The sequence below is a fragment of the Podarcis liolepis genome (genome assembly GCF_965112155.1).
Source record: "Podarcis liolepis genome assembly, chromosome: 8".
NCBI classification, from domain to species: domain Eukaryota; kingdom Metazoa; phylum Chordata; class Lepidosauria; order Squamata; family Lacertidae; genus Podarcis; species Podarcis liolepis.
The window spans coordinates 51,356,252-51,374,418 of NC_139560.1; the positions used below are offsets into that span (position 1 = coordinate 51,356,252).

Genomic DNA, 18,167 nt, shown 5'->3' on the forward strand with positions numbered 1-18,167 from the left:
TGGTCGTTAGGTGAGCATTTGCAAAACAAGTCCATAATTTCCATTATTTCCTATGGAAGAAATTCTAAAGTGGAATTTGTCCACTGTCTTCTCCCACTCTCTTCATGGTTTCTTCCTGAAATGACTGCAGCCAATAAGCAAAGGAGAGACAAAGGAAAAATGGATTTGTCTGATCTTTTCTGCTCCTTGATTTGTCTGATCTCACTCTCCCCCCCCCCATTTTCTCCATGGTTTCTGCCCAAAAGTGGCTGCCACCAACGAGCAAAGCATAAAGAAACAAGGAAGTAAGAAAGTTGGCTGTTCAGATGAGTGAATCTGTGGAGCATATAGGAGGTCTGTGGGTATCAGGACCTGCATGTGTTATCCTGCCTTATGGTGCTCTCCGATTTTATCTATTTTTATATTGTGCTTATGTATATGGTTATTGTTTACTTATTTTATTATGGAAGTCATTGACATGGCTTTATTGTCCTTTTTGTGTATATATGTGTGTGTGCTTACGTGTTTATCTATTGTAAGCCACTTCAATATCCTTCAGATAGTAAGAGGTCTATAAATGCAGGAAAGAATAAGAAGTAAGAATAAACCAAAATAAAAGAATTCCTTCCAGTAGCCCCTTAGAGACTAACTAAGTTTGTCATTGGTAGGAGCTTTTGTGTGCATGCACACTTCTTCAGATACCTAGAATAAACCATCTGTCAATTTTATTTGGATTCAAACCAAAATGTTGCAGTGTACTTGCACCTCTCTCCAGAGTGCTCTTTTTCAGTGCTCAAAGCAGCCAGGAAGAGAAGTCTTGTAGTGGTTCTTGGGCTTTGAAAGGAATGAGAACCTCTTCCCCTACTTCCCATTGCACTAGATACTGTTAAAAGGTTCAGAATTTGGGATGTCTGCCAGCTCTGAATCTCAATGTTTTGTTGCTATGGGCAAGAATGAAAAATGATATGGGGGACTTTTTAAAAAAAAACAAACCCATATCATGCTCATTCCTCATACTATGGATTCTATGGGTTCATAGCATATCATGAATCCAGGATACTTTGGGTTTGATCCAGACTTGGCTTCCACGGGCAGAGTGGCGAAGGCTCCTCTTTCTGATTCCTCCTTCCTGCAACACCCAGCAATACCTCTCACATTCTTCTAGAGGGTTGGGAGGGTCCTCTAGAAAAGTGTGGGGTTACAGGAGGAGAGGGGAAATCCATTAACTGGATGAAAGGTCATCTGCACATGAAATGAACCTCTCTGTGGAAGGAGAAGTCTGGATCCAGTCCTAAGTGCTCTTAGTTGCTCAAGCAGGTCAACTCCTTCCCTCTTCTCCATTGTCCATTTTTTATACTGACAACTTCTAATATTCCATGGTTTGACTTTCTTCTGCCATAGACTTTCTGTCCGGAGCTGGCAGCATCTCTGTGGTAGAAATTTGTGCTTCATTTTCTTCTTCTAACAGTCCATTTATACCATTCTACCAAGAGCTAAATTGTGACTAAGGAAATTGCTGAGGAAATGTATTTCTGACTCTTTTCAAAATATTTCGGTTATGCATTGTTCCCTTGCTGTGTTCTTTCATTTCCCTCATGTTGGCACTAAAATACTCATAACAATGTTCACAAAAACTCTTCAGAGTGTTCTTTGCAGCACTGGGAACATCACAAATGTAACAAGCCAACCTATGGTAATTAAAGCTTCCCCCCCCCCCACCCTGCCGTGGGCTCAAGGTTTTCTGTGCATAGAATCTGGTTCTTTTTTAAAAAAGCAACCTTTATTGAAGAGGTGGGCGAGAGACCAAGAAAGTTCAGTAGTAAAATATGAGATGTGATAGCCCTTAGTTCATCAAAGCAAACTGTTATAATATTTTTAGTGCTCAGGGTAGCAGTTATTCAATAATAATAATAATAATAATAATAATAATAATAATAATAATAATAATAATACTTTATTTGTGCCCTGCCCATCTGGCTAGGTTCCCCCAGCCACTCTGGGCAGCTTCCAACAAAGATTAAAAATACATTAAAATGTCACTATTGTAAGTGCATGGATAGCAAATGCAGTAATTTAAATTATATGGTGGCTATATATATCAGCTAACACATCTGTAAACAGGAATCTCCTTAGTTAGCATGGACCTTTTAAAATCCAGTGTCTAGCCCCCCCCCAATCTTCAGTTAACACCAGCCCTGTTACGTTGTTAGACAGTAGTTTTATGTGTGTGTGATTGTAACACTTGTGATATTTCTAACTGGAAAGAGAGAAAGCAATAGACTTGATGGGAGCAATGATAGTATAGTGCAAGGAAAGGAGTGTGCCGTGAATCTACTGGGGTTGAGAATATTCAGTGGGACGCATGGAGAAACCCCCTTCAGAGCTTCTTCCTTAACATACAGGGTCTGAAATAAGTCAGTGAGCTGATGTTACATTGCTTGCTTGTGAGCACTAATCAGAGCATAAACAGAGAGGGTAGCACTGTTTCCAGAGATCTTGGATATGTTGAAAGGGATATGCTGAAACAGCACATTTGCTTTCCTATGAATGTGCTTGAATTTGCCCTGTCCTGACCACAGTTGGGCACCCTGTGAGGTATGCCTGAGTGTTTCAGGTTGATATTTGAGAAGGGGTCAGGCTGGAATTGCAGGACCTTGGACAGCTCCAAGCATAGAACTTGATGGAGAATCTCAAAAGGCTAATCCTTTGACCTAGAGCCTTGTCTTCTGTTATCTCTTAGTCTGTATTCATGAGTGTGGAGGCCATAGTGTAAAGGAGTCTCATTCCTCAGAGTAATCTGGCTCAGAGGGTATTATATCTGAGTGTCCGACTTGTGGGATTTGGCTCAAAGGGACTGCTGGTCTTTCTGATCCAACTGGTGGCAGTGCCTTGCTATGACTTATCTGCAAAACATTTTGAGGACAAAATTGCTATCATCCACCAGAACTTCAACTCCATTAGTACAGCAGATGAATTTCAAAAGGCACCCACAGCACTGTCTATGTCTGCGGTGTTGGATGAGTTTCAGTTAGTAAGGCTTTAGGACATGGACAAGGACATTGGTTCTGTTCGGTTGCACTCTTTACTCTCATAGATGATAAAAACTATCAAGGAAGGGACAGCTCTCTGGGCTAGAAGGTGATTAATGCTTCCTGTCTAGAAACTCCTTAAGATCTGGATCTGAAACATCTAAATACTTATTAACTAGTTGCTAAAGTTGCTAAAGTTTCCTTCTTGGGCAAGGTTCTTGAAGATAGAGTTGTGGGCTAGTTCCAGGCTCTCTTGGATGAAAACTGATTTTCTAGATCCACTTCATTCAGGGATTACAACTGGTTTTGCCACAGGAACTGGCTTGGTCCCCCTGTATGATGACCATTGTCTGGAGAAAGGAACAGGGGCGTGTGTGACTGGCTTTCAATACTATGGTATTGTTCTGGAGTGGCTTCCCATATTGGGAGTGAGAAAGCAGTGGCTCCTTTCCTTCTTAGTTGACCATCTTCAGTGGGTGGTGCTTGAGGAATGTTACCCGGCTTCATGGATCCTTCAATGTGGGGTGCCGTAGAGTTCAAGTTTATCTTGTATGGTGTTTAACATGTATTTGAGGCCTTCTCTGTGCTAGCTCCTCATCTATCGAAGACTTTTTCCAAGGAGGCATGCCTGGCACCATCACTATCTGCTTTTAGGTGCCAAGCAAAAACATTCATGTTCTCCAAGGCTTTGGGATCTTAATAGCCTACTTATATTTTAGAATGTAATCTGCTTTTTTATTTTAGGATGTTTTAGGCTTGTTATTAGACTTGTTTTCAAATAGTTTTTGTAAGTTGCTTTGAGTTCTTTTCTCTGAAAAAACAAAAACAAAAACAGAAATATGTATAATACAATACAGTATAACATACGACTGTACGCTATAGTAGCCATCCTGTTTATGTGAATGTAGATAATAGATTAACAAGCACACGGGCTATAGCCATAAAGAATGCAGGAGTGCAGTTTATTTCATGTTTGTACCAATCTAGAATTATCGAATTGTGGAAGAAAGCTTCCTAGTTGAACATGATCTCTATTATGTTTATGTTTCACCAAATTTGATTTGTTTTGATTGTGTTAAAACTGAAACAAGCAAAAGAGCTTCTTTAAGACCAGACAGATCAGTTAGGACTCAATCCTATATACACATGCTTTGGAGAAAGTCCTGTCAAGTTCAGTGAGATTGGCTTACTAGGCATGCAGGTAGTATGTGAGAACATACTATTTATGATTATTATTATTCTATTATTTTAGTAGGCAATGAACAAAATACAGCACATTTGCTATCAACAAGTATATTGAAAAGTGTTTCTATCCATACAAATCCATGGTATTACTTTTATTTATGATTATTTGGATCCAGATATTCAAAAATCTTAAGATGCAAGCCATGTAAGTCAATATCACAAAGATAAACCTACTAGATCAGTTGGTAGATAAAGAGGTACTTATTCTCAGGGTTGTGGGTTCATGTCCCACATTGGACAAAAAAATTCCTGCATTGCAGGGGGTTGGACTAGATGACCCTTGGGTCCCCCCAACTCTACAGTTCTATGATTCCATGAACTTCTAAGTAGTTCTACTGACCCCAGCAGGATTACTCTGGGGTAAATCTACAAGACTGTCAACCTCCTAAGTTCAACAGCTGTATTCAGAGAAATCTACAGGAATGAGGTGTTCTTGCTTTGAGCTGCCATGAAATGCATTTGAAAATAAGATTGTTTATGGAATGAGATGGGACTGTCTGGCTCACAGGAGCCAGCTGACAGCTTCCCATCATTTGCTACATGCTGTGCATAATCAACATTTGGCTTAACTTTCCAAGAATGATAAAATTTCATATACTGCTGCATGACATGTGAATTATTATTATTTTTTACATATATTCATACCACCAACTTTCCTGTAAGTTAATCTCATCTCTCATCAATTTTTCACCAGCTTCACTCTGATGTTGATAAAGGAGATGGCTCCATCAAATACATCTTGTCAGGAGAAGGGGCAAGTTCCATTTTCATTATTGATGAGAACACGGGGGATATTCATGCTACAAAGAGGCTTGATCGGGAGGAACAAGCTTACTACACCCTCCGAGCACAAGCACTAGATAGACTGACAAGTAAACCCGTGGAACCAGAGTCAGAATTCGTCATTAAGATTCAGGACATCAATGACAATGAACCTAAATTTCTGGATGGCCCTTACACTGCTGGCGTGCCTGAAATGTCTCCTGTGGGTAAGTACTTACAGTTGAAAATCAATTCTTGTTTTTCTTCCCTTTTCATTATTTGCTTTTTCAATATTTTCTTTCTTCCTATTGTTTATTGCTTTATCCCACTACTGTGTTGTCTGTGACATACTTTTCTTGAGTAAAAGCCAAGTTTGAACCCATCCCTGAAATCTGCTAATTCATGACATGCAATACTTAAAGTTTCTAGATGAATATTTCAAGAATAAGGGAGGGAGCATATCTGTGAAACTATTTTCTGAAACAGATAAAAGGTATCATACATTCAATTGGCAACCAAAATAATCAGGTGACTGAGGAAACTGAAATATGGTTTTGTAGAACTGGAACAGGTTTCAGTGATTGGGGCTATTTAGTTTAGAAACAATAAACTATGTGAAGGATGGGACAGGATGGACGTGTATGAAATCAAGCATGTTGTGTAGAAAATGCACATTTAAATGTTTTTCTTCCATTTATAACGCTAGAATGAGGAGTCATCCAATCACTGAATGTTGAACTATTCGGAATAGACAAAAGAAAGTGCTGCACGACACAGTGCCTCTTAAACTGTGGAATTCTCCTCCATAAGATGTAGTGATGGCCACCAAAGGAGATTAGGCAAATTCAAATTCAAAGAGGATGGGATAGGACTAAACTGGTAGTGATGGCTATATGCTACCTTCAGGATCAGTGGTAGCATTCTTTTGTACAGTACAGCAGTCAGTGGAAAACAACAACAGAAGGAGGCTGTTGCCTTTATGTCTGGGCTACTCACAGACAACTGGTTGGCCTTCGTGAGAAACTGGATACTGAGCAAGGGAGATATTAGTTCTGAACCATATGTACCATATGTTCTTAAGGGACTTCTTTGAAGATTAATTTGAAGTGCTTTAAAAACGTTAATTTGATGTTGCACCCTAAGTGGTCCTTCAATGTCCTCAGCAGGAGAAGTCCCTAGGTACCAATCCATGATTGTCCACACCTCTCTCATTCCCTTTAAAGAAGCAAATAAAACAGCCCTGTTGAAGTGTAGTAATTCGGTATTGTCACTGATTGCTAAATATTGAAAGAGTTAGTCATGATTAATAACATTGTTGTCAGTCAAGATGAGCTTGGGTTTTTAGGTACTACTTGTGTATTTGGCTATTGTTCCTTCTCAGGAATAGGAAGAAGATATCATCAGTTTCTGATAAGTATTCCATGTTCAGTCTCAACAGACTATTATATGGGTGTTTCATTTTTTCTCTTGTACAGTAACTGGAGTCTTTCTTGTATTTTCTCCAATGAGTTTGATATACACTCTCTCTCACACAGTTCTAAATGTGTTAGTTCTCTCACTGAATTGTGCTGGTTATAGAAACATAATTTCTTTTACCTTAATAACCTTAAGATACCATTCTCCCCCCCCCCCCCGGATCAGGTCACTTTAGAAAGGCATTCATCTCTAGAGTTTGGGCAGGTATTCTACCTGCTACTAATTAAGCTAGTTAATTAATTAAGCTATCTGCTACTAATTAAGCTAGTTAATTAATTAAGCTACTAATTAAGATACCAGAGGCAGTCAACCTTTTTATACCTACCACCCACTAATGCATTTTTCTTGATGGTAAAATTTCCTTACCACCCACCAGTGCTGCAGTAACATGTAGCGTAGAACCCCCTACTGCCCACCTGGAATCCTGAAATGCCCACTAGTGGGCAGTAGGGACCAGGGTGACCACCCCTGCTCTATACAGTAGCTATCAGTGTGTTCAACTATAGCTTGAAATAACAATATGTGGGCTGTTCTGTGTCAATATTTTCTTTGCAGTCTATACTGCTCTAACTGCCTCCCTTTTTGCTTCAAGATAGTGGTGGCTTCTGGTAATATGGTTAAAAATGTCTGGAATGATGGGAATTCTTCTGCTGTAAATTGAGTTGCATTGTCAGTCATGAGTTCATGTGGCAGGCCCAAGTCAACAAAGGTATTGCTCAGCTGTGCAACAGGCCTATAGCATGCAATAATAGGCAAATGAGTATATTGATACCCCTAGAATAGTAGCCCACAATAACCAGATAATATCACCTTCCCAGTGCACACAGGTCAGTTGTGAGCACCAAATGCATAAAAGTCCATTGCTTTGTGTTGATCAAGTCCTTTAGCAGTCACAGGGTAGAGTTTTGTTATTTATGTCATATCAAATTCCAGTCTACCATACTGTATTCTTGGCCCCTTTACAAGATTTGGTTAGACCCTGATATCCTTGTTGGATAAGGTCTAGGAACTTCTTCTTGTATATCATGGTGCAACAATATAGGGTTGTTTTGTTGTTGTTTTTTTTGCTTACTTGTTTGTTTGTTTTGCTCTTAGGCCTTTCAATTCACTCAGTTGCATACAGACAGAAGAGTACTTCCTAGCATACACTTCAGATCATTTCTCTTCAGATTGTATAAATCTTTCCCCTTTTTGAAGAGTACTTCTTAGTAATCTCTGAGGTATTGCTAAGGTATTTGGGTCCTCCTGATCTAATATAGTGTAGGATTTATCCATGAGTAGGTGTCTACATCTGACAAGCCTGTTTTAGAATGCTGATAGAGAAGTACACATAGCATGTGCCTTGTCTACTCTCTTTCACTTGCAAGTCCCTGTTTGCACTGTGGGCTTCATAATAATGCATCTGCTATAGATGCCTGTTTTTGTCTTCTAACGTACTTGTCTACTGAATTGAATCTCATCATTGTTGAATCTCATCATAGAAGATGCTGGCCTAGTAATGTACTTGAACCAAACATTTTTCTTAAATCAAGGTCACCAAGGGTTTATAGACTGTGAAGAGTCTGAAAGAAAGTAGATCACATAGGCATCTATAAAAGCTTTACAGTGCCCAAACACTAGCGAAACATTCTCTCTTTTCACCCTTTCAAATTTGTGCATAGCATTTTTCTGCTTCAGTAAGAGGTTAGGTAAGCAGTCTGGAACAGAATGCAGTGAGCTTGCATTCTGAACTAGGCAGATGCGGTGGCATCACGCCTTATTCAAAACTCCTTGCAATAATAACAACAACAACAACATGAACTTGTTGGCATCACAAAAAGTATAAGATTGGCTATCAGAAGTTGTGTGCCCTTTATATTTGTAAAGGTAGCCTCCGGAACTATCTCCCAAGCCTGGTCATTGTGGATTTCAGTAACAGGTTTAGTGGCTGTGCCTCTTTGAAGACATCTTTCGAATATTTATTGATTTTAGTTAGAAGAATTTGTAAAGCACTCAGTCGAAGAGTCCCTATGTGGTGAACCTAAAGCAACTGCAAATAAAACCAGTAATGTTTAGAAACAGCTATATGTAACTTGTTAACATGTCCAGGTAAGCTTGATGAATATTTTTTTTAAAAAGCTGTTGCCTTAAGCAGGACAATGAAGATGTTCAGCAGTGTCAGAAAGCATCTTGGTTCTGTAATGTTAGTCAGTGCTTACAACTCTCTGGACAAAGTCCTTCTCTAGGCCTGTCCTTGTCCCATATTGTGTGATTACTTGACCCAAGAACTGCATTTCAACTTTGCATGAATTAGTTTGGTCCAGATTCAAGGAGACTGTTCCATAAGATGACCAGAATTTTGTCAGTCTTCCATTGATGTATTAGGATGTGTATTAGGATCTTGTCCACTAATACCACAGCTCCTTTTGTGTTTCTAAGGAGCCTTGTCATCTTTCTTTGAAAAATCCTGGGAGCACTTGTGATTCCAAATGGCAGACATTGAAAACAATATCCCAAAGGGCGTGATAAATTTAGTCAGTTCACTACTCAGTTTTGTCAAAGGTGTTTGCCAGAAACTGCTTGAGGCATCCAATTTGGAAACTACTTTTGCTCCTGTCACTTTGGGGAAAAGGTCATCTAGCATTGGGAGTACATATTTTTCTCTGACTATAGCTTCATTAAGTTTTTAAAGATCTAGACAGGTGTGCTTTTTCCCATTTTTCTTGATGACAGGGACCATTGGTTCATATCATGAGGTGAGCTCAGTCATTTGCTTAAATGTGCTCCTTTCTTTTATCCTTCCTAGCTCCATTTCTACATTGTGATATAGGTGGCTGTTTGTACGTAGTATTGTTTGGCCACAGATCTTAAAGCAGGGTCCACAATGTCTCATTTTCTTAGGCAGTTTCTGTCAAACAGTCCTATTTCTTCCACAACTTTTAGTAGCCCCATTCAGGCAGCTATTTCATGACTGAGGATTGTATGGCAGACAGAAACGACTCATCCGTGTAGCTTGTTAGTGTAGCAGAGCATCCAAAAGCATGTAGAATATTCATTGGGCTGTATAAACTCCTAGATGTATTTTGAAATCAAGAGCATTTTGACTGGTAGTTAATTTTATTTTCCAAGGAGGGTCAGTGTCCTTACACAACATAAACTTTAAGAAAAAATACCTGTAGACCACTGTGGTGAGTTGTTGCACCACCTGAATACAATAGGTCTCTGGATTATGTCCTTCTCTAGGCCTATAACAATAGTAAAATGTCCTGTCTTCAAACACTTTCCTGTCTTCAAACACTTTCCGCACTATGCTCCTCTAGCTTGACTTTTGTAATTGGTTTTTGTGAATTGCATAGAGAATTTTGATCAATAGGTTGTCTAGAAATGGCATTAAATCAATAAATGTGGTTTTGTAAAGTGTTACATCCTCTTACAGTTGCATACTTTGAGAAAACACTTGGTCTATCATTCCAAGCACCAATTTGTCTTTAGAATCTTCAAGCTCACTGTGTTCATCCTGTTAATTCATGATATTTATGGCCCTCCTCAGCAAAGGTAAAGGATTTAAAAACATTGTTAGCTCCCCACACCTGTACCATAAAGGAATGAGCACAATTCTTTTCTCTCTGGAGCTTTTTTGGTCAGGCAAAGGTAAACAAATTTGACTCTTTTCTTCAGGATTCTTTAAACTGGAACCTTCTGGTCCGGGGAAGTGTGCCTTAGAGTTGGGTGAACCTCTCATCTTTTCAGTCCTAAGTTCAGTTCTCCACATTTTTATATGAAAATCAGCATTTTAGTGTGAATTTATTCTAATGCACACATTTTTGTTCATTATTCATTTTTGCAAAGCAATTTTCCCTAATATGCCTTTCTGTATCTCATGTTCACTAATATATGCAGTTTTGTACAAATTGCTTGTCTGGAGGATACCACTAAAAATACAGAGAAGTGTAAATTTGGGAAGGTGGCTGTTTTTGTGTTGTTTCAAAATGTACAAATTATGTAAGTTTGCCTTTCAGTGTGGACTAAATAATAATAATAAAAATCCCCTCCATAACAGTGACACTGTTTGTTATATTTGGAATTTGTGAGATCTGACACCAAGTCATGGAAGAATCAGGACACCAGTCAGTCTCCACGAAGAACAGAACAGTAGCAGGAATATCATGGCTGCACATAGATACAACTATATCTGGTCCTATCAAATGATTAATGCAATCTAAAGCCCCCACTCTACCCATGTGGCTTTGCCGAGTGTTGGGGCCACTGCCACATCTGCAGTCTTGCAGCACATTGTGGCCATGGTGGAATATGGGGAGGCAGTAAGTCTGCTGTACTAGCATGGAGCTGGCTTCACAACCAGGCTCTGATCAGGCCCAATGCCATCATGTGGCAACAGTGAGACTGGCTCAAGATCCAACAAGCCCCACATTAGCTCAGCCCTTTGCACTTCCTATATCAGGGCCTTCTGCTGACTGCCCATGGCTGGCGTCCCACTACTGTCACTCTCACTCACAGGTTTGGCAGGCAGAGTGACATTTGCATTACACTCTTTGCAGTGGGAGGTCATCTTGGCTAGGAGAGATGGGTAGAGGGACACCTCATCTTGATCCAAATCCCACCCAACTCAGCTCAAGTGTGGTTTGGATTGCTCTGCTAACTATATAAGGACACCGTTCACACAGAGAAAGACTAGTTTATTGTGAATGAGCTTTCATAGCTAAGGTTCAACTTCATTTGATGCAGTTTTAGACCTAGGTAAAGGTAAAGGGATGCCTGACTGTTAGGTCCAGTCGCGAATGACTCTGGGGTTGTGGCGCTCATCTCGCTTTACTGGCCGAGGGAGCCAGTGTACAGCTTCCAGGTCATGTGGCCAGCATGACTAAGCTGCTTCTGGTGAACCAGAGCAGCGCACGGAAACACCTTCCCACCAGAGTGGTACCTATTTATCTACTTAAACTTGTTCACAGATGCCATTTGTTTATCTCAAGTCGACAGTCTCTTGGTGTTTTTCAGAATTCAAGAGAATCCAGATTGTATCCAGATGTATTTCCCCTGGAAATGGCCATACATAAATAGCTTGGCTATATCTTTGGGTAAATTTATTCCCTTCATTGGTGTCCATCATTAGTTGTACACAGAGTAGAACCATTGAAATGAATGGACATAACTTACTCATGTCTATTAAATTTAATGAGTCTACTCTGAATGACCAACACTGGGTTCAATCTCTTGTGTTCATGTAACTGTGTTAGCAAGTAAGTCTTCCAGATTGCAGACTGAGAACATAAAAATACCACATCAGAACAAACAAACAGTCTCCAGTTGCTGTGCACTGCTCTTGAAATCATTTGTCCCTGTAGCGACGTAAAGGAGAGTGGTTTGAAACATGAGTCAGGGGCAGAGGGGAGACAAGTAAATCACTTTTACTGCAATATGATTTTACTAAAATGTAAGCATAAATATTATTGCTGAGTTGATAGCTGGCTGTTTTCCACAGTCCTTTAACACAATGTCAGTGAAGTAAAAAAGGAGAGTAACCTCTGAAGGAAAGATGGAGATCAGTGTTTCTAGGGGGGGGGGGAATCATGAGGGCAAGAAACAGAATTCTTAAAGCTGTTTCCAGCTGCACTCCATTAGAAGGCAAAAACTTGGATAATCCATTACTTTTAAGACCAAATGATTCCCCAACTTTACGAAGGCTATATATATGAACAAAGAAAACCCCAATGCTGAGATCTCTCTCTGTGTGTGTGTGTCTCTCCAGTGGCCTCTCCTAGGGTTAGGAAAATTTGATAGAAGCACCACACTTTAGGTTGCCTTTGTATTAAATATATATTGTTCTTAAATCTCTGAGATTTTTGTGTGGATTTGTATTCCCCGAGTTCAGCAGGGGGCAGCATAGGAAAGTATCTTGCTCCTTCATCTTACCCCCTGAAGAGGACTGCTCTCCAGCTTTCAAACCTTTGTTATTTTTCTTCCCTTTTCCTATGCTGATCTTTTTCAACTCAGTGCTTTAATCCCCAAGCCACATTCTCAACAGCAGTGTTTTTGTCGAAACCCAGAAACGTCTCTGAAATAAATATCATGAGGCCTCAAAGGTTTCATTGGGTTCCAAACACCCTTTTTTTGCAAATTAAAAAATTAAAAAATGAGGTTAATGACTCCATGACCCTCCATACTGTCTGTCTGTTGCCAACATGATTGGAAGCACCACCATACCTTCTAAGATTCTCTACTTTTCCAACCATGATCATTTTAGGTTTCCTGTGCTGTAGGAGGGCAACTAGCTACAATTCCCAAAGTTCCCTGGGAAGGATTGTTAAAGCACTCTGGGAATTGTAGTTCTGTGAGGAGAATAGTGCTTTCCTAACAACTCTTAGCACATTTAAGAAACTGCACAACCATGGGTTCTTAGAATATTTTTTTATAGCTTATGAAGCAGTATCCTGCAATCAGATAGGTGTTTGATGGTCTTCCATTGCCATAAGCAAAACTGTGAATAGTTTTGTAAGTACTATACATATTTCAACAAATTTCACGGTTTTTAGAGGTGTGAGGTAATTTTTTGCTTTGAAGGCTCAAGTAGGGGTTATGAAATACGAAAAACTTCCATTAAAATGCAGGAAACAAGTGGCTGCCAAAGTCCTAAGACACAAAATTAATGTGACAAGAAATCTATGGATCACCTTACCAAGTAAATTTGGACTTCTTGGTTGCCATACCAAAACATTGGGAGCCACTGGCCTACGATGGCTGGCAAGGCATCTGTAGGGTTCCAACAGGAGTCTCCCATTCCTACCTGGAGATGCTAGAGATTAAACCAGTAGTACAAGGCAGATGTTCTATGACTGAACTGAGACCCTTCCATTGATCCGGCTGCCTTGAACCAAAGTGGTATTGTCCAAATGTCCAAGGAAAGCAGGGATGTTTTGCTCTGGTTTCAGATGGATTTTGTGCCCACACTCAAGTCATGCTTGTTAGCTCATTGTAGCTCATGTATCTGAACACAAGTGGAGAAAATATTTGAATAAATGCAACCAAACAGAGATTGTCCGGGTTGTACAGGGCCATTTACAGACTGGCCCAAAGGGGGTGGTAGAACCAATGGTAGCTCGCTGTGACTTGTTTGCAAAGCATGTTGCGGATAAAATCGCTTGCATCCACCAAGATCTTGACTCTGCTGTTATAGCAGATGAATCTCATGGGGTGTCCAGAGCACAGTCTAGTCTTGTTGTGTTGGGTGAGTTTCAGTTGGTAAGGCTCAAGGATGTAGACAAGATGCTTGGATCAGTCAGGGCGACCACCTGCACTCTGGACTCTTACCCCTCTTGGTTGATAAAAACAAGCAAGGAGGGAACAGCTGGCTGGGGCAGGGAGGTGATCACTCCTTAAGAAACCTTCCTTGGATTTGGAAAACCTAGCTAACTACTGGCCAGTTGCTAATCTCCCTTTCCTAAGCAAGGTTGTGGAGCGAGTGGTTGCAGATCAGATCCAGGTGCTTTTGGAAGAAACTGATTTTCTAGATCCATTTAAATTGAGGTTTTGCCCTGGTTTTGGCACAGAAACTGCTTTGGTCACCCTGTATGATTATCTCTGTCGAGAAAGAGACAAGGAAAACATATTCCTGTTAATTCTTATCGACCTTTTACGGCTTTCTGTACCATGGTATCCTTTTGAAGCGACTGCTCAAGCTAGGGCTTGGTGGCAGCATTTTGCGGTTGTTCCAGTCCTACTTGGATGGTCATTCCCAGAGGGTGTTGCTTGGGGAATGCTTTTCAGCCCCATGAAACCTTCGATGTGGGGTTCCACAGGGCTCAATCCTATCCCCTCTGTTGTTTAACATCTACATGAAACCGCCAGGTGGAGTTATCCGGAGGTTTGGAATATGTTGTCAGCAGTATGCTGATGACACTCAGCTCTATTTCTCCTTTATATCTGCAGGTGAGGCAATGGAAGTGCTGGACAAGTGTCTTGCCTTGGTAATGGACTGGATGAGAGCCAACAAACTGAAGCTCAATCTGGATAAGACTGAGGCATTGTTAGTGGGTTGTTCCCTAGACCAGGTGGGTGGGATATCACCTGCTCTTGATGGGGTTACACTTCCTCTGAAGGAGCAGATTTGTAGCTTGGAGGTACTCCAGGTTGCTCACTGGAGCAAGGCAGTTTGAGCATATTACATGGATTCTGGTCCAACTGCACTGGCTACCAATTAGATTCTGGGTCCAATTTTGACCTGTAAAACCTTAAATGGCTCAGGACCACAGTACCTTAAGGACCACCTCTTTCCATATGAACCTACCTGGACCCTGAGATCATCTGGTGAGGCCCTTCTTTGTGAGCCTCTTCCTCAAGAAGTCCGGAGGGTGGCAACACGAGAATGGGCCTTCTCTGTAACTCTGTGCTCTCCCCAGGGAAGTTTGCCTGGCATCTTCATTATACACCTGTAGGCACCAGGCAAAAATGTTCCTTTTTAACCAGGCATTTGATTGATTTGATTGACATCCTATGCCCTTTTAAAATGTGTTTCTATTGAGGGGGGGTTATTGACTTGTTGTTTTTTATTATGTATTTTGTAGTTATATATTTTGATTTTATTCTGTGATCCGCCCTGAGACCTCTGGGTATAGGGCAGTATATTAATAATAATATTAATAAATGTGGCCCTTTTTGCCCAACAGAGCCAGTGTGGTATAGTGGTTAAGAGTGGTAGAGTCGTAATCTGGTGAACCGGGTTCACATCTCCTCTCCTCCACATACAGCTGCTGGGTGACCTTGGGCTAGTCACACTTCCCTGAAGTCTCTCAGCCGCACTCACCTCACAGAGTGTTTGTTGTGGGGAAGGAAGGGAAAGGAGAATGTTAGCCGCTTTGAGACTCCTTAGGGTAGTGATAAAGTGGGATATCAAATCCAAACTCTTCCTCCTTTTCTTCTCCTTCTCCTTCTCTTATTTTCATTGAGGGGAGGGATGAAAGTGCAGTGAGATATGATCTTCTCCTCTTTCTGGGAGTTGTTGACACTCTCTCAAATCAATGAAGGAAGAGGCAGGCCTCAAGCTAGTGCAGTAAAGGTCATGTCTCTTATTCTAGTACAGCGCAGATATTTCACTCAGGAATATCCTAAGCATATCTGCTTGAGGCTCAGCTCTTCTTCATTTGTGTTTGTGTGTGTTTGGCTCACTTCCTTGCATTTTCTCCTGCTCTTTGAAATAAATCAATATCTGAGACTGCCTTGTATGTCTGATCCTGTGCCAGTGAATGCTTAAGGCCTTGTGCCCTGTGGCTAACAACCGCACAGGCAATGTACTCTCCGAGCACCCAGGTAATCCTTGCATGATGCTAGCCATGGTGTTAAAGGCAGTCGTGCAGACTGAAGATTTTGCACATGCAGGAACTGGGCTGGGAAGTCCTGTGGAGACAACCAACCATGCCACATTCAAAGTAAGTGTAAAGTAAAAGAAGCTTGACTCCTTCATAAACAATGTTTGAAAGTAGGTGGTAATTAAGCCATTTGGACAAAAGCCCCTATGTAGCTTCTTGTATAATCCTAGCAGATGTCTTTGTTTTGGAGAATGATTAGAACTTGAAATCAGTGGGCTTTTCAGGGAAGATTCATTTAAGCTCTGTGGTGCAGCTAGATGGAAGTTACTTTTATAGATAATTGGAGACACATCCTTTCCCTGATTTATGATGCTAACAGTTTACTATGGTTATATATGGCAGACTACTTTATTAGTTCTGTCGCACATACAAGTTATTCCTTCACAGTGTATATTCTTGTTCAGATGGTAAAACAGAGGGAAATTAATTCCTGTACAAAGGAGCAGCAAAAGGTGTATAAATCACCAGAAAATAAGGTTTAAGTGGGATTATATGTGGTGCATGGGCCTTGTATACTACGGCAAATTAAATCTACTTCAAGCTTCTTGGAATGGTATATTTAAATGCCTTTGGGGTTACCAGTGGAGTAATATTTAATACTGCATTAATATTGGATTAAGGATTTAGTACCATGAACTGCTTGTGTGGCATTTATCTTACATAGTCACATTGATTCATAGTTTATTTATAAGACACGGTTTCTAATTAAACATCTACAGCATTTATGAAATATTAAGGGGAAACAAAGTATCTACCTCCTATTTTGTTTAAAATTATATCCATGGCAAGGATTTTATTAATTAGCCATTGAGCACAGCAAAAATAATTTTCAGCCAAAATAAATAATGAAAGCATGAAAACTACCAATCTTATAGAGATGATTACTAAATTCTCCCCAGTTTTTTTGGTCCAGATTATCTGATCTTGTTTGCAGCATGGCAGCAGTGCATTAGCAATCCACTATTCTTCCATTTAAAAATAAACAATTCTGATCTGTAAAGTCTGCTGTGCATGCACAGTTTGCCTGATATTCTTTTTCATCATGTCTCTCTCTTTCCCCCTCTCCCCTTCCACATTCCAAGTTCTCAATGTGCCTAAATATCTTTGAAAATTAATTAAATACTAGACAAAGCTTTCTGGGTTATCTTGGATTGATCACATTTTCTCAACCTAACCTCTACCTCACAGGGTTGATGTGAGAATAAAAGTGGGGGACACTATGCATGCCCTGAACTCTTTGTAGGAAGGTTGCAGTGATATATTAGAATATAATAATGTATTTTAAAGAAATGTTGATGGAATGTTATGTATGATTGCATCACTATATATGTGCACTGTGATGCATTAATCCAAACAGATGCTGGTGTAACCCTGACACCAAAAAAGACAGAAATGAACAGTTGGAACTGAAAGCTGTGACAAAATGCATGTATGTTAGTTCTGGAATTAATTTTTGATTTTATCCCATGTAAAATAAGCAACAAGATAGATTGGAATGGGTAGAATGGTGACTAAATGAGTCTTGACCTTGCCTGAATCAGGGTGACCTTTATCAGAAGAAAGAAGTATGGGTAAATGTGCCAACCTATCATTCTTGATCTTTCAGCAGCTTTTGATACCGTTGACTATAGCATCCTCCTGAACTGACTCAGTGAAAGAGATAATGGGCACTGTTTTACAGTGGTTCAAGTCCTATCTCTGGGGTTGGTTTCAGGTAAGATCATCATTTGGCTCCGTAGCTCTTGTGGCTATTTAACATCTAGTTGCAGCCTTCATGAACAGTTATTATGAGATTTGGGGTGAGCTGTCATCAGTATACTGTAACATCTGCACATCTCTTTAACGTCTAAATCAGGAGAGGCCTTGGAAGCCTTGAGCCACTGCCTGGACTTGGTGGTAGGCTGGATGAGGGTCAAGTCTGAATCTAGGCAAGATGAAGGTTCTGTGGGTGAGAGAGTCAGTTGTCTTCTTTGGATGGTGATGTATTTCCCATGTACTCCCATGAAGCAGCTGGTTTGTATGTTGGGGTGCTCCTGGATCCATCCCTGTCACTAGAACTCCAGGTGACCTTAGTGGCTAGGAGTGCCTGTTGACCAGCTTCAAATGATAAACAGCTATGGTTGTTTCTGGACTGGGATAGACTGACTACTGTCATCCATGCAATTGTAATCTCAATATTGGATTACTGCCATTCACATTATATGGGACAGGCCCTAAGGTTGGTCCAAAAGCTGCAGCTACTGCAAAACGCAGAGTCTTGACAACTCACTGGGACAGCAAATTGCTACCATGTTACACCACTGCTGAAAGCATTTCA

The 18,167-nt window shown here is 40.4% G+C and overlaps 1 protein-coding gene across 4 annotated transcripts in view; it reads left to right on the plus strand.

Moving 5' to 3' along the window:
• Positions 1-18,167, plus strand: part of CDH7 (cadherin 7) — a 111,933-nt gene that overhangs the window by 43,553 nt on the left and 50,213 nt on the right. For all 4 annotated transcript variants that reach the window (XM_083518645.1, XM_083518646.1, XM_083518648.1 and 1 more), the window contains exon 3: positions 4,948-5,242. In XM_083518645.1, the coding sequence (XP_083374771.1) occupies positions 4,948-5,242 (295 nt within the window). The remainder of the gene's footprint in view (positions 1-4,947; positions 5,243-18,167) is intronic.